The sequence below is a fragment of the Pan troglodytes genome, chromosome 6 (genome assembly GCF_028858775.2).
Source record: "Pan troglodytes isolate AG18354 chromosome 6, NHGRI_mPanTro3-v2.0_pri, whole genome shotgun sequence".
NCBI lineage: Eukaryota > Metazoa > Chordata > Mammalia > Primates > Hominidae > Pan > Pan troglodytes.
Genome location: NC_072404.2, coordinates 45,471,474 through 45,496,192, shown reverse-complemented (window position 1 = coordinate 45,496,192; position 24,719 = coordinate 45,471,474). Strand labels below are relative to the sequence as shown.

The 24,719-nt window shown below is 46.3% G+C and overlaps 2 protein-coding genes across 8 annotated transcripts in view; one reads left to right on the top strand and one right to left on the bottom strand.

Moving 5' to 3' along the window:
• The window catches only part of URGCP (upregulator of cell proliferation), a 50,514-nt gene extending 25,806 nt beyond the window's left edge, over positions 1-24,708 (bottom strand). Inside the window, exons 1-2 of one of the 7 annotated variants that reach the window (XM_063814168.1) lie at positions 24,440-24,675; positions 9,016-9,133 (exon numbers count right to left, since the gene is read on the bottom strand). Coding sequence is in view for 2 of the 7 variants with exons in the window: in XM_016957302.4 (XP_016812791.1) it covers positions 4,860-4,873 (14 nt within the window). In the remaining 5 variants the exon portion in view is untranslated. Of the gene's footprint in view, positions 1-2,424; positions 2,684-4,859; positions 4,987-9,015; positions 9,134-24,439 lie in introns of those variants that run through there. The other 6 variants (XM_063814167.1, XM_016957304.4, XM_016957307.4 and 3 more) reach the window with 6 other exon arrangements.
• On the top strand, positions 16,993-18,546 carry LOC472356 (tubulin gamma-1 chain-like). Its single transcript, XM_054687490.2, is given in 2 exon segments — positions 16,993-17,011; positions 17,014-18,546. Coding segments are annotated over 2 exon segments (1,356 nt in total). The 3' UTR covers positions 18,351-18,546.
• Positions 24,709-24,719: the final 11 nt, after the last annotated feature.

Here is a 24,719-nt window from a genome sequence, read left to right as displayed (position 1 = left end):
TTTCACCCAGTGTAGAGGGCCTGTGAGCTCTAGGGCTGTGGCCTGGCCCATTCAGACCAGGCCGGGCCTCCAGTGGGAAAGCTGAGCCTTTCCCTTCCCACAAAATGACAGTGGTGGGAGAGAATCTTCCTGGACAGCAAAGACAAAAGGTTAAAAGTCAAGTCAGGTACTTTTGACAGCCAATGGATGTTAATGGGGGTGCTTTCAGCTTCCAAGGTAGATGAGTCCTTGAGAATTCCCAGGAGCCGAGATGTTCCTGAGAGGAGCAGCCAGGAGGGTGGATGAGGTCTCCAGCTGAATGTTTAAAGGAACAGTGGGCTGGGGAAAGGACCTGAGGAGGTCACAGGGGAGGAGAGAGGAGCAGGCGAGAGGAAAGAAAAGGAGTGGAGGGGAGGAACGGAGACAGAACAGAGAAGGGAGGAGGAGAGGGAGGAGGAGGGGAAGGGAAGGGGGAGGAGAAGATGGTGGAGAGGGAGGAGGAGGGGGGAAGAAGAGGGGCAGGTGCCAAGGTGCGTGTGCCCTCCTTCCTCAGGCAAGGACTCAGTCCACAGAGGAACAACTGGCCTTGGGTTTGTCGTCCAGTGATGGCTTCTCCTCTACCCCAATTAGCCACACATTCCTGGGTTTCAATCACTCAGTCACCTCATCCACTACCATGAGTCCCACCTCTATACAGCTAAGCATTCTCCACAGCCCCACTCGGACCCCACAGGTCCTTCCACCCATTCTGTGTCCGAGCTCCTCCCTTCTAGGGCAGGTCTTACTCCATTTCTCCTGGCCAGAAAGGGACCATATTTTCTGAAACAAAGCGCTGAGGAGTGAGAGTTACTTATGGAGATCAACTTACTCACTTGCTGTTACCCACTGGATCAAAGAAAAAAGCGGAATCTTTCTAAGGGAATACAGAGGTCAGGGATGAAGTTTCTATCTTTAAAGACCGGGTAAGCGAAGATGCCATTAGCATCCTATTTCTTGACTCCATTATTCCATCAGGCAGGCAAAACTTTTCATGTATGATGTCATCATGTGTTGGGAGGTACAGAGAATCCTTAAAATCTGGTGGTGGCAGGGAAGGTGGTACAATCATTTAAGAGGATCATTTGGCAGCATCAAGTTACAACAGGCAGGAAGAACAAAAAACAAAAGCAGGCCCTCTGCTCAAGCAGTCCAAGTCTTTGCATGTACTCTACATGTCCAGAGTGAGACACAGATGGGCAGCATTATCTTAGAGAAAACCGGGAACATTCTTAACTGAATAATGTAACCATGCCATGGAATATTATATGTCTGTCAAAATGTAGGTAGACTGGGCACTGTGTAATGTGCTTATAATTCCAGCAATTTGGGAGGCCGAGACAGGAGGATGGCTTGAGCCCAGGAGTTCAAGATCAACATAGGCAACATAATGAGACCCCCATTGCTATTAAAAAAAAAAAAGAGAGAGAGAGAGAGAAAGAGAAAAAAAATGTAGGTAAATCAAAAACAAAAAACAAATGTATGTGGATCTGTTCCTTGTTCTGGCATGGAAAGAATTTCAAGGCATATTGTTGGGCAAATAAAGCAAGCTGCAGAACAGTATGATAGCATTTATGTAAAAACAGAGCAAGGAACAAACTTAGTATGTAAATGCAAAGGAAAACATCTGTCAGGGTACCCCCCCAAACTCAGATGGGAGGGAGGAGGGATGCTAGTTGTTTCTGTAAAGCTGTCACTCTGATAAGAATAAGTGACTATTTAAAATCTTTTTAAGATTTTAAGATCGGTGGTCTATGTAAAGCCAATTACACTTGATCTTTATTTACTGTTTTTCAAATTATCCATCAGTAACAATCTGAAAAATATAGACTTCACACAGGCAACCCAGGTTAAAGAAACTTGAGGAGCTGTATGTAGTGTAGTTGGAAATGAAAATCTGGAAATTTAGGATGAATAGTTGTAACATTGTTAAGGATAAGAGCCCCTTTGAAAATCTGTTGAAAGCTACAGACCTTGCGCCCAGGAAAATTACACACTACTCCCAATGCTGCATACAATTTCAGAGAACAAAGGGACCCCCAGAAGCCCATCCATGAATCATGGAGCCTAAGTTAAGAACCTCTGATTCAGACAACAGTTAAAGCCACTAAAACAGATGTGACCATGCAGAGAACATGTGTTGGGACTAGCGGAGATGGATTATAGAGCCCATGGAAACCCCAACAGTGAAAGAGCAGGCAGAGGAGCTGGCAGACAAGGAAGATCTGGGCAGTTGTGAGACAGCCAAGCAAGGGGCAAAGACAAGAGATGAGCTGTTCAGTGAGGCCTGTTCGAAAGAGGGGAGATGGCAGCATGAACTGCTCCCTGTCTTCTGCCCTCTCTGCCGTCTCTATACTGCTGTCACATTGATTCTCTGAGAGCTCCACCAATGCAAATAGTGTCATTTACCTTCAGCGAGTGGTGGGCAGTGAGTCCACAAACGGGACCAGGTCCCATCATCTGGTCCCAGTCTCATCCTCTGGACTTGTCTCCACTTAGCTCCAAACACACTGGGCCATGGGGCATTTCTCAAACACATCTTTTCCTTTGATGCCTTCATTTCCTTTGATTGCCATTTCCTTTATTTAGCACAATGCCTGGCATATTCATAAGGTCCTCAAAAATAGTCAGCGTTTCTTCTTTCCTTCCCAACTCACGGAGATTGTCACTTAATAAAAACATCAATTTGGAGACTCCTCTATGACTAGCCCAGTCCAGATCACCAGTCCCTTCCCATCCCTGCCCTTTATCTGTGGACTTGCTCCCTAAGATACCTAGTGCAGTAGCTTAAATGTTTGCTAGCTGGCTGACTGAGATAGCCCTGAGGGTCTCAGGAAGCACTGTCTTCCTAGCTAGACTCTGATCTACCAGGGAAGCCTGTAGAAGTGGACACTTAGGAGCTATGTTTGCCAGTGTACATAATATGTGCATAGCTTACCCCACAAAATGAAATAAAGCAACAGTCATGAGTCACTTAACAACAGGGATACATTCTGAGAAATGTGTCATTTGGCAATTTGGTCCTTGTGTGAGCATCATAGGGCAAACTCACACAAACCTACATCGTAAGGTGTACTATGCACCTAGGCAATATGGTACAGCCTGTTGCTCTTAGGCTACAAACCTGTACAGCATGTTACAGTATGAATACTGTAGGCAACTAACACAATGATAAGTATTTGTGCATGGGACCACTGTCATATAACGTGGTCCTCCGCTGTCATTTTGTGGTGCATGACTTGTATACTAAAGGTTTTGAGACCTCAGCTTTTGCAATGGATATCCCGCAGAAAATTATAGATTACAAACTGCAGACTCATGGGGGTCACACAAATAATCACAACCGCAAATACCAAATGTCACCAACTACAGGGACACAGTTTAAGCCCTACTGGCTCACAGAAACACCAGTGAAGCATTAAGTCCACCTCTGACCCATGTCTACAAAGTAGTGTACTTGGGCACCAAATGCACCACTATTTTTTTTTTTTAAAGCTTCGTTCAGGGCAGCCCCACACAGGTTCAGCCACCCTCAACATTGCCTCCAGGAGGCTCTGCCCCACCCTTTCCTGATAAGGGGGAAAGGAATGCTGCAGGACCTTGAACCCCTAGGTCAATCAGCCTGGCCTTCCCAGGGATGGTTCCCTGCTTACTCTATTCATGAGCTCAAAGTGCTGGGTAGTCAGCTGGCAATGAAAAGGCCTGGTCCCGGAAATGACCACTGCCCCAAAGCCTAGAAAGACAGCAGGCGGGGTTCAAATTCAGCTTGCTTCATTCAGGCCCACTGTACTGAGCCAAATCACCCCAGGGCATGGCTCAGGCCTCATCTGGAGGAGGCACGAAATCCATGATCCCGGCCCCTTAGCACCGTCCCCTCCCCACCCCCACCACTGAACACACACCTGGAAAGCTCTTTGGGAACTGTTCTGAATGGCTATCACAGCCACTAGATCCAAGACCCTCTGAATGATGGGTAACAGTCAAAGAAGAATTTTAACAACTAAAGCGATGACCTTGAGCCTAATTTCTTTCTTTGTAAAATGAAAGTGTTGGACTGTCATTCCCAAATTTCAGTACTAGTAAAATTATCAAAACAAAAAACAAAAAAATAATGAATTACTGAGGTTTTAGTTTGCCAAGTGAGAATTTTTTCTCAAAAATTACAAACTATATGTGTCGCCATCATTTCCTAAAAGGAATAACATTTAAATCAAAAAAGTTGAAAAGAGGTAATATCAAAATAAGCGCAGCCACCCCAAGGCAGGCCGGTAGGCAATGGCCCCGACCAAGGAGATCCCGGAGCGGCTCTCCGGCTGTCAGCAAAGGGTCTGCATCTGCCCGGATCCTGACATTCTGGGTACGTCTCAACGACGCGGCAAACAAGCGTCCACTCCCAACGCGAGCAAGTTTAAAACCCAGGAACATCGATACCAGGCGCCGGAGTGAAGCATTTCCAGGCCTCCGCGGGTTGCCCCGGGCCGCGGCGAGGACCCGCACCCCGGTTCCCCAGCCGCTCGCCGGGCCCTCGCTCCCGCCGCGCCCCGGGCACCTCCGGGCCTCGCGCCCTCCCCGGATCCCCTAGGCCCGCGTACCCGGACCCCCGCATCCCGGGGGGCCGCTGTCCTCCGCCGGCGCCCCCGCCCGCCCCCCACGCCCGCGCGGCCGCGGCCGCCCAAGGTCGGCGCGAGCGGGCCGTGGGCCTGGTGGGCCTGGCGGGCGGGGGCGCCCCTGGCCGGGTCCGGGCCGCATCCCAGACCAGAGCCCGCAGGCCAGAGCCGCTCCGGGTCCCGCTCCCGTTCCTGCCGGCAGCCGCGGGGGCGCAGGGCCTGCGAGGCGGCACTCACCCGGGCGACGCCATGAGCGCAGCGAGGTCTCCGCTCCCGCCTCCTCCGCTTCCTCCGCGCGGCCGCGGCTCGGCGCCGGGGAGGGGCCTGGCCCGCCGGCCGCCCGCCCGCTCCGGGACGCGCTCCAGGGGTGGAGGTGGGGTGAGGTGGGGTAAAGTGGGCCCGGGGTCCTCTCGGAGCAGCCCGGGGACGGCTGGGGCGGGGTGGGGGCGGGGCGGCCCAGGTCAGCCCGCAGCCCGCCCAACGCCCACCTGCCCAGGTGCCTGGAGGCCGGAACTCGCCGGGCGGTGCCTGCGGTGCCAAAAGCTGCAGGATAACCTGCCCCAGGGCCTCACTGAACTTCACACCTTTCTGTAATTGGAGTTTAATTTCTGTTAAGAAAAGCCTTTTCTTTAGCCCTGAAGCGTAAGGCCTTATTATTAAGCAAAACAATAACTTTCCTACTTCTTAACTTGCAGTGCGTGTTGGACGAGTTGCTGGCCTCTCTGAGACGGTACCCATTGTAAAATGTGTATAAAGTGGCCTTGTGAAGCTCTAGGCAATGCGAAGCACTTTTATTATTCTTTATAGTGTGTTATTAAGTAAAAATAATGAATCTGCAGTTCCTCCAGTGAGGTTTCACAACTATTCTTACAAGTTATGAGTCCTTAGGCAGGTAGATTTTTCAGCTTCAGTTCTTCTCTCTGCAAAATGAGTTTCCAAAAATGATCTAAGTGAAAATGCTTAATAAAAAGCTCTGGACAATGTAAACCATTGTTGATAACATTTTTAGTATTATATTAAATATCACTGGCCGAACGCAGTGGCTCACGTCTGTAATCCCACCACTTTGGGAGGCTGAGGCAGGAGGATCGATTGAGCCCAGGAGTTTGAGATCAGCCTGGGCAACATATTGAGATGACCCCCTGCCTGCCCCGCCCCTGTTTCATTTTTAAAAATAAAATTAAAGTTAAAAGTAAAATATCATTAACAACCACTATTTAAAAATGTTTACTACTATTAAGAATACAAGACAGCAAAGCAGTGATTAAAACCTTAGCTCTGAAGCCAGAATACCTGTGTTGGAATCTGGGCTCCACCAATTACCAGCCCCAGGAGCCCCTGCAAGATAGAACCTTTCCAGGGCCACAGTTCCTTATTTGAAAAATAAGGCTAAAAATAAGTCCCTTCCTCTCTGTGAAGATTAAATGAATTAATATTTGTAAACATTTGTAACTATTTTTAAATGTTAGTAAACATTGCGTGATGCATGGTCTCTTTTCCTCCTGGGAGAATCCAGTCAATGTTTCTGAGCCTCCTTGTCCTCTTCGGTAAAGAAATTCATAACTGCTACCTTGAGTTCAGAAGATCATTAATGCTCTGTAAATGGGAGCTGATAGGTAAAGCCACAGGAACTTGTGACACCCAAAATAAGGACAAATCCAGGAGGACCAGAGTTAGGAAGAGTTTGAGGAATGGGAAATCCTAAATCCTAAATGCCTGATTCAAGGGAGTAATGAAATGAAGGAGATCAAACTAAAAGAATTTTTTCTTTCTTTCTTTGTCTGAGACAGGGTCTTGCCCTGTCACCCAGGCCAGAGTGCAATGGCGAGATCTTGGCTCACTGCAACCTCCACTTCCCGGGTTCAAGCAATTCTGCCTCAGCCTCCCAGTAGCTGGGACTACAGGCGCCCACTACCACACCTGGCTAATTCTTCTATTTTTAGTAGGGACAGGGTTTCCCCATGTTGGTCAGGCTGGTCTCAAACTCCCAACCTCAGGTGATCTGCCTGCCTCAGCCTCCCAAAGTGCTGGGGTTACAGGCGTGAGCCACCATGCCTGGCCTAAATAAGCATTCTTTTAAACATAAGGATACATGTTTACTGACATAAAATCTGGTTCAGAAACCAATAACCCCAAAATATGGCACTTTAACAAGCTGAACTGAAGAAGCCTCAAGGTCTCTCTGATCTCCCTCCCCACTGGTTTCTCCCAAAACACAAAATGTCTTTATCTGCCTAAAGTCCAGACCCTCCAAGGAGAACAACTGTTTTTCTTGCCCTCCCTGTAAGACCAAGAATGTAACCACTCCTGAAAAGACCCTTTCATAGGATAGCGTACAAGTTAATCTCTGTGCCCTGATCCATTCCTTCTCCCTAGTAATCCTTTATTGCCCCTTGAAAGAATTCCTCTTTCTCCCCTCCTGTAAGTTGTTTTGCCAAGATGGTCTACAAGCTTCTGAACCTTGTTGGGTGGTGGGAAATCATTCTGTAATTCTCCCTGTGCACACATTCATAAAATTTGTATGCCTTTTCTTCAATTAATCTGCTTTTTGTGAGTTGATTTTTCAGTAAATCTTCAGAGGGCAAGGAGAAACTTTCCCGTGGCCCGTACACTTAACATGAATTTTAGTATCCCACTATATGGTTAGACCATCATGTTTAACCAACCCCTACTGTTGGACATAAATATTGCTACCAGTATTTCATTATTATAAGGAATGTGAGTAATAAATATCCTTATAGCCAAAACATCCCATAAACATCAATGATTATTTCCTTATGCCAAATTTTGAAGAGTTGAATTTCTAGATCAATAGGATATCAGTATTTTAAGGCTCTTCTGAAACATACTCTGTGTATGTGTATGTGTATACCTACACACATACACAAACACACTAATATACATATACTTACATAATACACATACACACATATGTATACATATACCTACACACATATATACAGACACACAAATATACACATACACAACATATACACACATATATACAGATTGCCTTCCCAGCACAATCACCTGATATTCCTAGTTTTCCAAAACACTGTATAACTTTTACAATTTTTCAAAATCATTGCCAACTTCATAGGTTAAAAACCAGTATTTTAGACCAGGTACGGTGGCTCATGCCTGTAATCCCAGCACTTTGGGAGGCCGAGGCGGGTGGATCACTTGAGGTCAGAAGTTTGAGACAGCCTGGCCAACATGGTGAAACTCCATCTCTACTAAAAATACAAAAATTAGCTGGGTGTGGTGGCGTGTGCCTGTAGTCCCAGCTACTAAGGAGGCTGAGGCAGGAGAATCGCTTGAACCCAGGAGGTGGAGGCTGCAGTGACTGCAGCCACTGCACTCTAGCCTGGGTGACAGACTGTCTCAAAAATAAAAATAAAAAATAATTTTAAAAAAATAATAATAAAATTGGCCAGTGCTGTGCCTCATGCCTGTAATCCCAGCACTTTGGGAGGCTGAGATGGGTGGATCACTTGAGGCCAGGAGTTCAAGACCAGCCTGGCCAACATGGAGAAACCCTGTTCTCTACTAAAAATACAAAATTAGCCGGGCGTGGTGGCGCATGCCTATAATACCAACTACTCGGGAAGCTGAGGCAGGAGAATTGCTTGAACCCGGGAGGCAGAGGTTGTGGTGAGCCAAGATTGTGCCATTGCACTCCAGCCTGGGCAACAAGAGCCAAACTCTATCTCAAAAAAAATAAAAGACACCCTGTTACAAGAAACATATAAGAAAATTGTAGGCTGGGCATTGTGGCTCACACCTATAATCTCAGCACTTTGGGAGGCCAAGGCAGAAAGATCACTTGAGGCCAGGAGTTCAAGACCAGCCTGGGCAACATGGTGAGAACTGATCTATTTATTTGTTTATTTATTTATTTATGAGGCACGGTCTCACCCTGTTGCCCAGGCTGAAGTGCAGTGATGCAGTCATGGCCCACTGCAGCCTCAACTTCCCAGCTCAAAGTGATTCTCCCATCTCAAACTCCTAAGTAGCTGGGACTACAGGCATGTGCCACCATGTCTGGCTAATTTTTTTTTTTTTTTTTTTTTGTAGAGACAGGATTTCCCCATGTTGTCCAGGCTGGTCTCAAACTTCTGGGCTGAAGCAATAACCTGCCTCAGCCTCCCATAGTGCTGGTATTACAGATGTGAGCCACCATGCCTGGTCCCATCTTTTTATTAAAAATTTACACTAAAATTTTTTTTCAAAAAGTCCTGACATGGTGGCTCACACCTTTAATCTCAGCACTTTTAGAGGCTGAGGCGGGAGGATCACTTGAGCCCAGGAGTTTGAGATCAGCCTGGGAAACATAGTAAGACCTTGTCTTTACAAATAATAAACACAATTAGCCAGGTGTGGTAGTGCATACCTGTAGTCCCAGCTACTCAGGAGGCTGAGATGGGAGGATCTCTTGAGCCTGGGAGGCTGAAGCCACAGTGAGCCAAGATTTCACCACTGCACTCCAGCCTGGGTGACACAGCAAGACTCTTTCTCATAAAAATAAATAAATAAAAAGAACATTACATATTGATAAGAGTCAATTCACTAAGAAGACATAACAATGATAAACATGTATGCACCAAACAAAAGATCCCCCCAAAATATGAAGCTAACATTGACAGAATTAAAGAGAAAAAATACAGACTTCTACAATAAAAGTTGGAAACTTCAATACCCCACTTTCAATAATAGTACAATCAGACAGGAGAACCATAAGAAAATAGACAGCCTGAACAGCACTATAAATAAACTGGACCAGCCAGTCGCGGTAGCTCACACCTGTAATCCCAGCACTTTGTGAAGCCAAGGCAGGTGGATCACTTGAGGTCAGGAGTTCGAGACCAGTATGGCCAACATGGTAAAACCTCGTCTCTACTAAAAATACAAAAATTAGCTGGGTGTGGTAGCGCACACCTATAATCCCAGCTACTCGGGAAGCTGAGGCAGGAGTATTGTGTGAACCAAGGAGGTGGAGGTTGCAGAGAGCTGAGATCATGCCACTGATTCCAGCCTGGGTGACAGAGCGAGACTCCATCTCAAATAAATAAATAGGGCCAGGCGCGGTGGCTCACGCCTGTAATCCCAGCACTTTGGGAGGCTGAGGAGGGTGGATCACCTGAGGTCAGGAGTTCAAGACCAGCCTGGCCAATATGGTGAAACCCCGTCTCTACTAAAAATACAAAAAATTAGCCAGGCATGGCGGTGGATGTCTGTAATCCCAGCTACTTGGGAGGCTGAGGCAGGAAAATTGCTTGAACCTGGGAGGTGGAGGTTGTAGTTAGCCAAGATCGCATCATTGCACTCCATCCTGGGCAACAAGAGTGAAACTCTGTCTCAAATAAATAAATAGGACCTAACAGACATATGCACAGCACTACTGAACAACAGCAAAATACATGTTCTTCTCAAATGCACATGGAACACTCTCCAAGATAGACCATATGTTAGGTCACAAAACAAGCCTTAATACATCATAAAATAATAAAATCATATAAAGTATCTTTTTTGATCATAATGGAATGAAACTAGAAACTAGACCTCACAACAGGAAGAAAACTAGAAAATTGACAAATGTGTGGAAATTAAAGAACACCCTTAAGCAACCAATGGACCAAAAGAAAAAAAACACAGGAAATTAGAAAATACCTTGAAAAAAAATAAAATATACCAAAACTTATGGGATGCAGTGCAGTCAGTTCTAAGAGGGCAATTTATACTTTAATGCCTATATTTAAAACAAAGAAAGATCTCAACTCAATAACTTAGCTCTATACCTTAAAGAAAAAGAAAATGAAGAGCAAACTATATCCAAAGCTAGCAAAAGGAGGGAAATAATAAAAATTAAAGTAATATAGGCCAGGTGTGGTTGCTCATGCCTGTAATCCCAGCACTTTGGGAGGCCGAGGCTGTTGGATTACCTGAGGTCAGGAGTTCCAGACCAGCCTGGCCAACATGGTGAAACCCTGTCTCTACTAAAAATACAAAAAATTAGCCAGGCGTGGTGGTGCACGCCTGTAGTCCCAGCTACTCGGGAGGCTAAGGCAGGAGAATCGCTTGAACCCAGGAGATGGAGGTTGCAGTAAGCTGAGATTGCACCACTGCATTCCAGCCTGGGCAACAGAGCAAGACTCCGAAATCAGGAAGTGTAAGTCCTCCAGCTTTGTTCTTTTTAAAACTGTTTTGGCTGTTCAGGATCCCTTCAGATTCCATATGAACTTTAGGATGGGTTTTTCTATTTCTGCAAAACCATCATTGAGATTTTGATAGGGATTACATTGTATCTGCAGATCACTTGGGGTAATAGTGACATCTTAACAATACTGTCTTCCAATTCAACTCATCAACATAGGATGTCTTTCCTTTTATGTATTTATTCTTTAATATTTTGTAGCAATTTGTATGACTCCCTTCAGCATTTCTTGCAGGACCAGTCTATTGGTAATGAATTCCCTCAGCTTTTGTTTTTCCGTGAATGTCTTAATTTCTCCTTCAATTTCTTTTTTTCTTTTTGAGACAGAGTCTCACTCTGTTGCCCAGGCTGGAATGTAGTGGCATGATCTCAGCTCACTGCAACCTCCACCTCCCGGGTTCAAGAGATTCTCCTGCCTCAGCCTCCCATGTAGCTGGGATTACAGCCATGCGCCACCATGCCCAGCTAATTTTTATATTTTTAATAGAGACAGGGTTTCACCATGTTGGCCAGACTGGTCTCCAACTCCTGACCTCAAGTGATCCACCCACCTTGGCCTCCCTAAGTGCTGGGATTACAGGTATGAGCCATCCTGCCCAGCCTCTCCCATACTTTTGAAGGACAATTTGCCAGATATAAGATTCTTGGTTGACAGTTTTTTTTTTGTTTGTTTTTTGAGACGGAGTCTCGCTCTGTGGTCCAGGCTGGAGTGCAGTGGCGTGAACTCGGCTCACTGCAAGCTCCGCCTCCTGGGTTCACACCATTCTCCTGCCTCAGCCTCCTGAGTAGCTGGGACTACAGGCGCCTGCCACCACTCCCGGCTATTTTTTTTTTTTTTTTGTATTTTTAGTAGAGACGGGGTTTCACCGTGTTAGCCAGGATGGTCTTCATCTCCTGATCTTGTGATCTGCCTGCCTCGGCCTCCCAAAGTGCTGGGATTACAGGCGTGAACCACTGCACCTGGCCCTGACAGTTATTTTCTTTAAGCACTTTAAATATATCACCCCACTGCCTGCTAGCCTTAAAAGTTTCTCATGAGAAATCTGCTGATAATCTTATTAAAGAGCCCTTAAATATGATGAATCACTTCTCTCTTCACACTTTCAAGATTCTCTGTTTTTGGCTTTTGAAAGTTTTATTTTATTTCATTTATTTATTTATTTTTGAGATGGAATCTCACTCTGTTGCCCAGGCTGGAGTGCAGTGGCATGATCTTGGCTCACTGCAACCTCCGCCTCCCTAGTTCAAGTGATTCTCCTGCCTCAGCCTTCCAAGTAGCTGGGACTACAGGTGTACATCACCACGCCCAGCTAATTTTTGTATTTTTAGTAGAAACAGGTTTTTAACATGTTGGCCAGGCTGGTCTTGAACTCCTACCCTCAAGTGATCCACCTGCCTTGGCCTACCAAAGTCCTGGTATTATAGGTGTGAGCCACTGCACCTGGCCTATTTTATTTGTTTTTTATAGAGACTATCTTGCTCTGTCACTCAGGCTGGAGTGCAGTGGCGTGATATTAGCTCAAGCTGATTTCTTGGGCTCAAGCAATCCTTTGGCCTCAGCTCCCTAAGTAGCTGGTACTACAGGTGCTTGCCACCTACACCTGGCTAATTTTTGTATGTTTTGTAGAGACAGGTTTTGCCAGGGTGGCTTTTGAAAGTTTAATTATGGCTGGGTGTGGTGGCTCACACCTGTAATCCCAGCACTTTGGGAGGCTGAGGTGGGGTGGATTGCTTGAGCCCAGGAGCTTGAGACCAGCCTGGGCAACATGGTAAAACCCCATCTCTAACCACCCTCAAAAAAAATTTAGCCGGGTATGCTAATGCATGCCTGTAGTCCTAACTACTTGGGTGCCTGAGGTGAGAGCATCTCTTGAGCCTGGGAGATGGAGGTTGCAGTGAGCCAAGATCATACCACTGTACTCCAGCCTGGGTGGCAGGATGAGAGTGTCTCAAAAAAATAAAAAATAAGAGTTTAATTATGTGTCAGTGTGGGTCTCCTCTCTGAGTTCATCTCACTTGTGTTAGAGGCATTTGAATCACCGCAACTCCATCTTGAATAGGGGCTGAGTAAAATAAGGCTGAGACCTACTGGACTGCATCCCCAGATGGTTTTGTTCCTCAGATTTGGTAATTTCCATTGTTCTATCTCCAAGTTCACAGATTCTTTTCTCTGTTCAAATTTGTTTTGAATCCCTCCAGTGCATTTTTTATTTGTTATTATACTTTTCAGCTCCAGAATTATTTTTCGGTTTCTTTGTAGGTTTTCTATCTCTTTACTGATACTACTGATAGAGATAGGAGACGGCCATATGCCGCACAGGTCATGGTGCACAGGGTACTTCCCTAAACATGCCCATGGTGAAAAATTCTGTCCCTTAACACATATGCAGTAAGAGAAATCAATGTGGAGCGGCTCAGACTAACGGCCCGCATGCGCACTGAAGAATGGGGGTGGAGCCACCAGGAATTCACGCCTTATGCTGGGAGAGGAGCCTGGCCTCTTCAGCTCATGTGTGTTGGCCTGGTATTCAATCTGTGAGGTGGGAGCCTGTTGGCAGGACCCTCTCTTTTTTGCTGAGATGAGAGCTTTCTTTTAATAAATTCTGCTCTCCTCACCTTTCACAGGTGTCTGTGTGCCTAATTTTTCCTAGTTGTGAGACAAGAACCCAGATTTTAGTGGAGCTAAGGAGCAAAAAATCCTGCATCATTTTGGTGGCCCATACAGGGACATGAGGAGGGATGAGTAAAATGCACACCAAAAAAATCTGTTTCCCTTTCCTTTTTGAGCTTTCTTTTCCTCAGCCTTCTTCTGAGGATAGAGGAAACTGCACCCCCTCACCCCACTGCTCTCAGGGACTGGGAATGTCAGCCTTGGTCCAACTCAGCCTTTTCTATGGCATTTTCCTTCTTTTTGCAGGACTGTAATGGCACTTATCTTTTACAATATTGGGGGTATTCCACCCCCACCCCAATGGCTGCAGATGCATGCGTGGTACGGACAGGCAAGTGGTGGCTCCCTGCCCCTCCCAGCTGGGGCTGGGGCTCATGGCCCAAGGGCCCCATGTAGCTGTCTGTCCAGTGTTCCACACCACATACCATGGAGTCTTCTCCTCCTCCTGCTGAGGGGTCCAGCTCAGTCCAAACCCCAGGGTAGAAACAGCAATTAAAAGTTTCTTGGCCAGGCGCAATGGCTCATGCCTGTAATCCCAGCACTTTGGGAGGCTGAGGCGGGCAGATCACCTGAGGTCAGGAGTTTGAGACTAGCCTGGCCAACATGGTGAAACCCCGTCTCTACTAAAAATACAAAAATTAGCCGGGCATGGTGGCATGCACCTGTAATCTCAGCTACTCGGGAGGCTGAGGCAGGAGAATCACTTGAACCTGGGAGGTGGAGGCTGGAGTGAGCCAAGATTGTGCCACTGCACTGCAGCCTGGGCAACAACAGTGAAACTCCATCTTAAAAAAAAAAAGTTTCTCTCCCTGTTGGAGAAACTCATTTGCATAAGAATAAAAGGTTTGTTCTCCGGGCATCTTTTTCTTTTCTCCATCCTGTCAGCAGTTAACAAAGCCCTGCATTTAAGCTGTTTTTCTTTTCCTTTTCTCCACCAGGCCAGGAATAGGTTGGCGCAAAAGTAGTTGCAGTTTTTGCTATTACTTAGAACGGCGAGGACTGTGACTGTTTTTGCACCAACCCAATAACATGGCCCTGCAAGTAGAGGGGGCTTCTCTACGCTACAGGCTTTTTTCCTTTTAGAAGACGTTTTACTCAGCCAGGATCCCAACTCAGAAGACACCCCTTTTCTCTCCCTTGTTGGAGAAGGACTCAATTCCACAGCTTGACCTTAGCATTCAGCTTGATAAGGAGTCCATGCAACATCCTGAGGCAGTTATTTTGACCCAAACTCAATTCCAAGCTTTGGATCGAAGCCCTAGGAAAGAAAACTGGATCTGAGGGATCCAGAGGCAGACGACAACAGAAGTGAAAAGGTACAGCACAGGTAAGCATGACTAATTTCTGCGGATTAAGCCAAGCCTCATTTCATGGATAAAGGTCATGCTAGTATCCATGGCATAAATGAGGTCTAGGGAATGCAAAGGCTATTGACAACAGAGAAGATAAGGCATATATGGGTAAGAGCAGATAATCCCACTCCCTACCCACCCACCCCCACATAACATGGGTGAAAGCCACTTTGACACCCATGGGAGGCATCCTGTCATGGTTGCCGGGACTCAGGGATACAAGGACAAAAGAAAGAGGGACGCCTTGCTTTCTCTCCCTCATGTACCTCGGGTATTTGCTAGGAAGAGAAGGGAACCAGGGACGCCTTGCTCCCCTCTTTCTAGATGAGTAGGCATACATCTTTCAAATGCATCCTGAGTCCTGGGGCTCCTTTAAATAAATGCCTTCTTATTCCTTTCTCCTCCTCTGTCCTCTCTTTACAGATGGGTGATTGTGTCCCCATGCTGTGGGATGCTCTCCTGGGATGTATCCTCCAAACTGGGAGAAGTTAATTTCCTAAACCTTAAACTGGTTGGTTTGGGATTGAGCTCAGCAGGGAGGGAACTCAGAAGCCTGACGTGTCAGCAAAAGGGTAGGAGTTTTTTTGTTTTTTGTTTTTTGTTTTAACCAGTCAGGATTTTGACCTCTGTCTCCCTAAACAAACCAGAAAGGGAATGATAAGGATCACTGTTTATATTATCTGTAAAGTTTTAATTAATAAAAAAGGATTTGTGAGGTTGGTCTTAAGCTGTAGCCAAGCTGGTGTGCTCTGCATGTCTCTCCGTATAGTTCTGTCAGAAAGAGGGGTACCTTGGGATGGGATGTGGGTCTAGGGCTCCATAGGCCTGCTGTTGAAGCAAGCCCAGCAAACTGGCCAGTGGCAAACTTTGCTGCAGGCCTCCATCTGGTTTTACGTCCTTGGAAGCGTGACCTGTAACCACATGGCAGTGCTTTGTTTTAGCTTCTGCCATTTTACAGTGGCAGCCCGGGTTCAATCCTGGCTTAGGGAATGAGTCCTTTCTGGCTTGATATCTTTGTGACCTTTATCATTTGTTGATTCTCTTCCCCTTCATGAACCACCTTAAATTTTCCTTTCTCTGAACACCTGGGAGGTTACCTTTGGTAATGTTCAAAAGCCAGAAATATTGGCTGCTTGGCATGGCTAATGTTGGGTAATAAAGGATTTAAAAGGATTTTCTTGGCCAGGTGTGGTGGCTCATGCCTATATTCCAGCAACATAGTGAGACCCTGTCTCTATAAAAAATAAAAAATTGGCTGGGCATGGTGGCATGTAGTCCCAGCTACCCAGGAAGCTGAGGAGGGAGGGTTGCTTGAATCCAGGAGGTTGAGGCTGCAGTGAGCCATGATTGTGCCCTGTATTCCAGCCTGGGTGACAGAGCAAGACCGTCTCAAAAAACAAAACAAAACAAAACAAAACAAAAAACACAGCTGGGCATAGTGGTTCACGCCTGTAATCCCAGCACTTTGGGAGGCTGAGGCAAGTGGATCACTTGAGGTCAGGAGTTCTAGACCATCCTGGGCAACACGGCGAAACCCTGTCTCTACTAAAAATACAAAAATTAGTTGGGCATGGTGGTGGGTGCCTGTAATCCCAGCTACTCAGGAGGCTGATGCAGGAGAATCACTTGAACCCAAAAAGCAGAGGTTTCAGTGAGTGGAGATCACACTGCTGCACTCCAGCCTGGGCAATAGAGCTCAAAAAAAAAAAAGAAAGAAAGAAAGAAAAAAAGGATTTCCTTTCCCTTTCCTTTTCCTTCTCCTTTCCCTTTCCTTTCTTTTCTTTTTTAGATGGAGTCTTGCTGTGTTGCCCAGGCTGCAGTGCAGTGACATGATCTTGCCTCACTGCAACCTCCGCCTCCTGGGTTCAAGTGATTTCCAGCTAATTTTTGTATTTTTAGTAGAGATGGGGTTTCACCATGTTGGCCAGGCTGGTCTTGAACTCCTGACCTCAAGTGATCCGCCCACTTCGGCCTCCCAAAGTGCTAGGATTACAGACATGAGTCACCACACCCAGACCCCAAAATAGGATTTTCTTAAAGAGCGCTCAGCTTAATTAAAAGTGGATATCTGGGGGGCTGGCACGCGGCAGCGTTGCGGGTGGGAGCGGCTGCAACTCTGGTGCCTGAGGAGCGATGCCAAGAGAAATCATCACCCACAATTGGGCCAGTGCAGCAATCAGATTGGGTTCGAGTTCTGGAAACAGCTGTGCACTGAGCATGGTATCAGCCCCAAGGGCACCATGGAGGAGTTCGCCACTGAGGGCACTGACCACAAGGACATCTTTTTCTACCAGGCAGACAATGAGCACTACATCCCCCGGGCTGTGCTGCTGGACCTGGAGCCCCAGGTGATCCACTCCATCCTCAACTCCCCCTGTGCCAAGCTCTACAACCCAGAGAACATCTACCTGTCGGAGCATGGAGGAAGAGCTGGCAACAACTGGGCCAGCAGATTCTCCCAGAGGGAGAAGATCCATGAGGACATTTTTAACATCACAGACCAGGAGGCAGATGGTAGTGACAATCTAGATGGCTTTGTGCTGTGTCGGTTCATTGCTGGGGGGACAGGCTCTGGCCTGGGCTCCTACCTCTTACAATGGCTGAATGACAGGTATCCTAAGAAGCTGGTGCAGACATACTCAGTGTTTCCCAACCAGGACAAGATGAGCAACGTGGCGGTCCAGCTTTATAATTCACTCCTCACACTCAAGAGGCTGATGCAGAACGGAGACTGTGTGGTGGTGCTGCACAACACAGCCCTGAACCAGATTGCCACAGACCAGATCCTGCACATCCAGAACCCATCCTTCTCTCAGACCAACCAGCTGGTGTCCACCATCATCTCGGCCAGCACCATCACCCTGCGCTACCCCAGCTACATGAACAATGACCTCATAGGCCTCATCGCCTCACTCATTCCCACCCCATGGCTCCACTTTCTCATGACTGGCTACACCCCGCTGACTATGGACCAATCAGTGGCCAGCGTGAGGAAGACCATGGTCCTGGATGTCATGAGGTGGCTGCTGCAGCCCAAGAACGTGATGGTATCCACAGGCCGAGACCGCCAGACCAACCACTCCTACATCACCATCCTCAACACCATCCAGGGAGAGGTGGACCCCACCCAGGTCCACAAGAGCCTGCAGAGGATCCGGGAACGGAAGTTGGCCAACTTCATCCTGTTGGGCCCCACCAGCATCCAGGTGGCCCTGTCGAGGAAGTCTCCTTACCTGCCCTTGGCCCACCGGGTCAGTGGGCTCATGATGGCCAACCACACCAGCATCTCCTCACTCTTCGAGAGAACCTGTCGCCAATATGACAAGCTGCGGAAGTGGGAGGCCTTCCTGGAGCCGTTCCGCAAGGAGGACATGTTCAAGGACAACTTTGATGAGATGGACACATCTAGGGAGATTGTGCAGCAGCTCATGGATGAGTACCACATGGCCACATGGCCAGACTACATCTCCTGGGGCACCCAGGAGCAGTGAGTCCTCCAGGACAGGGACCCTCATCTGCCTTACTGGTTGACCAAGGCCCTGCCTGACTGACCACTCACTTAGAGCACAGATCAGGGACCTCACACATCTCTTTCTCATATACATGCATTTTCTGTTAGCCTGCGAACACATTACTTCTCCTCTTATGAGACTATTTATCTTTAATAAAGCAGTGGATATAAATAAATTTTTTTTAAAAAGTGGATATCTGGGGGGAGTGCAGTGACACACTGGCAATCCCAGCGCTTTGGGAGGCTAAGGTGGGCAGATCACCTGAGGTCATGAGTTCAAGACTAGCCTGGCCAACATGGTGAAACCCTGTCTCTTCTAAAAATACAAAAAAAATTAGCTGGGTGTGGTGGCACTTGCCTGTAGTCCTAGCTACTCAGTAGGCTGAAGCAGGTGAATTGCTTGAACCTGGGAGGCGGAGGTTGCAGTGAGCCAAGATCGCACCATTGCACAACGGCCTGGGCAACAGAGCGAGACTCTGTCTCAAAAACAACAAAAAAAGCGGATATTTTAAAAACCTTTATGTTTTTCTCTTTTTGGATCTTGTTTTTCTGGAAAAAGATTTTTTTCTCAGTTGACTGAATTCCTTTTCTCCATTTTGTCTTGCTACCCTTAATGCATGCACGAGGCCCTAAAATAATTTCTGATGGCCTGGGACTTCTTGAGAAGAACAGAAAAGGTGCCATGCATGCCATTTTGGGAAAAACCTCTGTTTTTCTCATGAAAACCCAGCAATTAAAAGCAGATAGGTCCCCCTCAAAATCTGTTTTTGTCTTCCAGCTATCACCATGTATTCGGCCCCGAAAACTGCATGCTTTTCTAGCCCTGCTCTTAAAGGGCCCCACTCGAGGCCAATAGTCCAATTAGGAGATTGGCGAACAGAAAATCTTGTAACTACTGGATCTGCTTCTGTTTGTCTGTGCAGTTATATGTGTTGTGTGTGATGTCTATAAAAAAGAGAGCTCTAGGCCGGGCACGGTGGCCCACACCTGTAATCCCAGCACTTTGCAAAACCGAGGCGGGTGGATCACGAGGTCAGGAGATCGAGACCATCTGGCTAACACGGTGAAACCCTGTCTCTATTAAATATACAAAAAAATTAGCCGGGCGTGGTGGTGGGCACCTGTAGTCCCAGCTACTCAGGAGGCTGAGGCAGGAGAATGGCATGAACCCAGGAGGCAGAGCTTGCAGTGAACTGAGATCACGCCACTGCACTCCAGCCTGGGCGAAATAGCGAGACTCCGTCTCAAAAAAAAAAAAAAAAAAAAAAAAGAGAGAGAGGTCTAATTAACTGGCCTAAAGGAAAATAAGTGCTTTGATCAGATATTTTTGAAGGGAAAATAAAAGCTGTAATACCTTTTAGTTCATGTGACTTTAATCCTTGAGAAATAAAAACAGTCTTAAAGATTACTGGTAAAATGCAAATGTTGTGAACAGGTGGTCTAAATTATACGGGACAAATATTAGGTTTGCTAAATGTTTTACAGTTATAAACTTCTTCTTTGGACTTTGAGAACTGTTCAACTTGCCTACTTTACAACTTGGCAAGGCCCAGGACTTGGCAAGGGACTCGGTAAGTCTCTTAATCTTAGCAAATAATCATTAATCATATAATCTCAGTAAAATGTTCTAAGAAGGAATGGACATGGAAATTTTTGTCTAGGGTTAAAGGATTATTTTAAATTAGATAAGATAAAGCTAAAGGTTTAAACAAGTTGTGGAAGGTTTCTTGCAAAAGAAATTCTGTGTGTGAACACTAAATTCAAAAGGGTATTATGTTTTTCTGTAAATAATTGAGCATTGAAATACAAGCACGAGGTTTTCTTTTTCTTTTTTTTTTTTTGAGATGGAGTCTCGCTCTGTCGCCCAGGTTGGAATGCAGTGGCACGATCTTGGCTCACTGCAACCTCTACCTCCCAGGTTCAAGCTATTCTCCTGCCTTCGATTCCTAAGTAGCTGGGATTACAGGTGCAGGCCACCATGCCCAGTTAATTTCCGTTTTTGTTTGTTTGTTTGTTTGTTTGAGAGGGGGTCTCGCACTGTCACCCAGGCTGGAGTGCAGTGGCGCGATCTTGGCTCCTGGCAACCTCGACCTCCTGGGTTCAAGTGATTCTGCCTCAGCCTCCCGAATACCTGGGATTGCAGGTGTGCACCATCACACTTGGATAATTTTTGTATTTTTAGTAGAGACAGGGTTTCACCATGTTGGCCAGGCTGGTCTCGAACTCCTGACCTCAGGTGATCCACCTGCCTTGGCCTCCCAAAGTGCTAGGATTACAGGTGTGAGCCACCATACTTGGTATCACTTAACTTTCTGAGGAACTGCTAAACTCTTTTCCAAAAATGACTGCACCATTTTATAGTCACACCAGAATGTGTGAGGGTTCCAACTTCTCCACATCTTTGTCAACACTTGTTGTCTGTCCCTTTAATTACAGCCATCCTAGAGGGTGTGAAGTGGTATCTCATTATGGCTTTGATTTGCATGTCCCTTATAACTCATGATTATTATTTTCTTGAGACAGGGTCTTGCTCTGTTTCCCAGGCTGGAATGCAGTAGCGTGAATGGGGCTCACAGCAACCTCAACCTCCTAGGCCCAAGCAATCATAGCTGGGACTACAGGCATGTGCCACCGTGCTCTACTAATTCTTAAAATTTTTTCAAGTATCTGCTTTTGGTGAAGAAAAAAATTTTTTTTTCTTGTAGAGATGGGGTCTTGCCATGTTGCCCAAGCTGGTCCTGAACTCCTGGATTGGGTGATCCTCCCACCACAGTCACCCAAACTGCTGGGATTATAGATGTAAGCCACCACACCAGGCATTTTTTTTTCTCTTTCTTTCTTTCTTTCTCTTTCTTTCCATCTTTCTTTCCTTCTTTCCTTCTCTCTTTCTCTCTCTTTCTCCTCTCTCTCTCTCTTACTTTCTTTCTTTCTTTCAGAAGGAGTCTCGCTCTGTTGCCCAGGCTGCTGGAGTGCAGTGGTACAATCTCGGCTCATTGCAACCTCTGTCTCCCAGGTTCAAGCGATTCTCCTGCTTCAGCCTCCCAACTGGCTGAGATTACAGGCATGCACCACCATGCCCAGCTGATTTTTGTATTTTTAGTAGAGATGGGGTTTCACCATATTGGCCAGGTTGGTCTCAAACTCCTGACCTCATGATCCGCCCTCTTCGGCCTCCCAAAGTGCTGGAATTACAGGCGTGAGCCACTGTGCCCAGCATTTTTTTTTTTTTTTTTTCCCAAAGAGACAAGGTCTTGCTCTGTCTCCTGGGCTGGAGTACAGTGGCTCAATCATAGCTCCCTGCAGCCTCAAATTCCTGGAATCAAGCAATAATCATACCTCAACCTCCCGAATAGCTGTGCCCTCAGATGCACACCACCACATCCGGCTAACTTTTAAATTTTTCTGTAGAATCAGGGGTTCGCTATGTTGCCCAATCTGGTCTCAAACTCCTGGCCTCAAGCAATCCTCCAACCTCAGCTTCCCAAAGTGTTGAGATTACAGGCCTGAGCCACCACACCCAGCCTGATTTTTTAAAAATGTGCTTATTGTCCAGTTGAGTATCTTCTTTGAAGAAATTTCTATTCACATCTTTTGCCCAGTTTTTAATTGGGTTATTTGTCTTTTTTATTGAGTTCTAAATGTTCTTAATATACTCTGCATCTTAGACTGTACTGAGATATTATTATTTCAAACATTTTCTCGCATTCTGTGTGTTGTCTTTTTGTTTTCTAGTTGGTATTGCTTGAAGCACAAAAGTTTTAAACTTTCATGTAGTCAAATTTATCCATTTAAAAATCTTTTGTGTATTATTATTATTATTTTTTTTGAGACACAGTCTCGCTGTTGCCCAGGTTGAAGGGCAGTGGTGCAATCTCAGCTCACTGCAATCTCTGCCTCCTGGGTTCAAACAATTATTGAGCCTGAGCCTCCCAAGTAGCTGGGACTACAGGTGCATGCCACCACACCTGGCTAAATTTTGTATTTTTTGTAGAGATGGGGTCTCACCATGTTGGCCAGGCTGAGCTCAAACTCCTGGCCTCAAGCAATCCACCTGCCTTGACCTCCCAAAGTGCTGTGATTACAGGCATAAGCCACTGCACCTGACCAATTGTGTATTATTCTTGCAACATTTCTGTACATCTAAAATTATTTCAATGTTAAAAATGAAACATTACATATAAGCATGATAAAAAGTTTAGAAAACTATGCACTAAACTACCAACAAGGAATAGAAACAGAATTTTTCATTTTCTATTCTATGTTTTTTTCCTGAATTATATAAATGATGCAAATTCTCTGTAGAAATTTTAGAGATTAACACATTAGTAAACCTACCATCCAAAAGTAATATTTTTGAGATTTGAGACTTCAAAACCACCATATATATTATTAGCACATAAATAACCATTTATATATTCTTACACAAATATATCAACATTTATAAAATCTAGAATCACTTGTTTTATGGGGAGGGAAGGCCATGTCAATAATGTAGGAGGATGGATGGCCCATGGACTAACAAAAATTTCTGTTGTCAATGTTTGACACCAAGGGGAAGTGCTTGACTTGGGCTGTTCAATGGGTGATGCTTGAGCTGGCTTTGGAAGGTGAATGCTCTAGTCAAGGAATGTAGATGCTGTGGTGATGGAAACACTTGATAGTCAGGTGGGCTGGAGGTAGGAAGGAGAAGGTAAAGCTGGAGGATACTTTATTTTGAGTTTTTGTTTTTTTGAGACAGGGTCTTGCTTTGTCTCCCAGCTTGGAGTGCAGTGGGGCCATCACAACTCACTGCAACTTTGATCTCCTGGGCTCAAGTGAGCCTCCCAAGTAGCTGGGACTACAGGTGCACACCACCATGCCCAGCTAAGTTTTGTAATTTTTGTAGAGACAGGGTTTCACCATGTTGCCCAGGATGGTCGAGAACTCCTGGACTAAGGGATCCACCCACCTCAACCTCCCAAAGTGCTGGGATTACAGGCATGAGTAACTGTGCCCGGCCGAGGATCCTGGATTTTGAAGGCCCCTGGATGACAGTGAATGTGATGCTGTAGGCCACGGGGCTTCCTTGAAGAGTTCTGGGTAAGGATGCAGTGTGGTAAGCTTTATATTTCAGACAGTTCATGAAGTTGTGTGGAGGACAGATTGGGGGAATGGGAGCGTGAAAGCCAGGGACAAAGCTGGGCAACCATTGAAATGTCTATAATACATTTTATATGCTGACTGAGTACAAACATAGAGGTGACCATGTGTCTTGGCTGGCTGGAGACAATTCTAGATTACAGCGTTGGTCCCAGAGTAATTATATTAACAGCCACTTTCATGCTCAAACATGTCTCAGTCTGAAGATTAAATATCATCTACATACACACACCAACAAAACTTCCACAATTCTTACCTTTACTATGTGAAATGCACTGATATTTTATTGTTTTTTTATTTTTATTTTTTATTATTTTTGAGACAGAGTCTCGCTCTGTCACCCAGGCTGGAGTGCAACAGTGTGATCTCAGCTCACTGCAACCTCTGCCTCCTAGGTTCAAGTGATTCTCGTGCCTCAGCCTCTCAAGTAGCTGGGATTACAGGCATACGTCACTACGCCCAGCTAATTTCTGTATTTTTAGTAGAGACGGGGTTTCAGCATGTTGGCCAGGCTGGTCTCGAACTCCTGACCTCAAGTGATCCGCCTGCCTCGGCCTCCCAAAGTGCTGGGATTATAGGCGTGAGCCACCTCGTCTGGCTTTTTTTTTTTTTTTCAAAAAAATGTTGGTTGCAACCTATTAAATTGATTTCGTGACACACTAGTTCATAACCCTCAGTTTGAACAACTCTGACCTAGACGCCTGCCAAGTCTTGGGAAAATAGGAAGGAGACAGATAATTAAGTTTGGGAGATGCATAGTCTAAGGCCAGGGTTCTCAACGTTGGCAGTGCAAGATCACGTGAGGTACGACTGAACACGGAGATCTCCAAAACTGCGGAGAGTTTTGCGTGTGCACGTATGCACAGACATCTACATGGAAATGGCTGTAACGCATCCAGCCATAAGGCGTACGAGGGTATATATACTTACAGAGTTAAGAACCACTATTCTCAGGAGTTATATGACAGCCTGGGAAGACGCCCAGGATGTAGGAACAGGGAGCAGGCGAGCGTGTGGCACCTTGAGGGTGCTCCGCGCGTCTCCGTAAAGCCAACGAGCCCCTCCTCTTCGCTGGCCTCTCCGGGGCCTTGCTGACTAGTGGTCGAAGCCACAGGCGGGTAGCCAGCGTAATCCGGGCAGCCCCGCTGCTTCCCCTCGGCCGCGCCAGGACGCTCGGCACGCGGCGACGACGGCCCCACAGTGCCCCGCG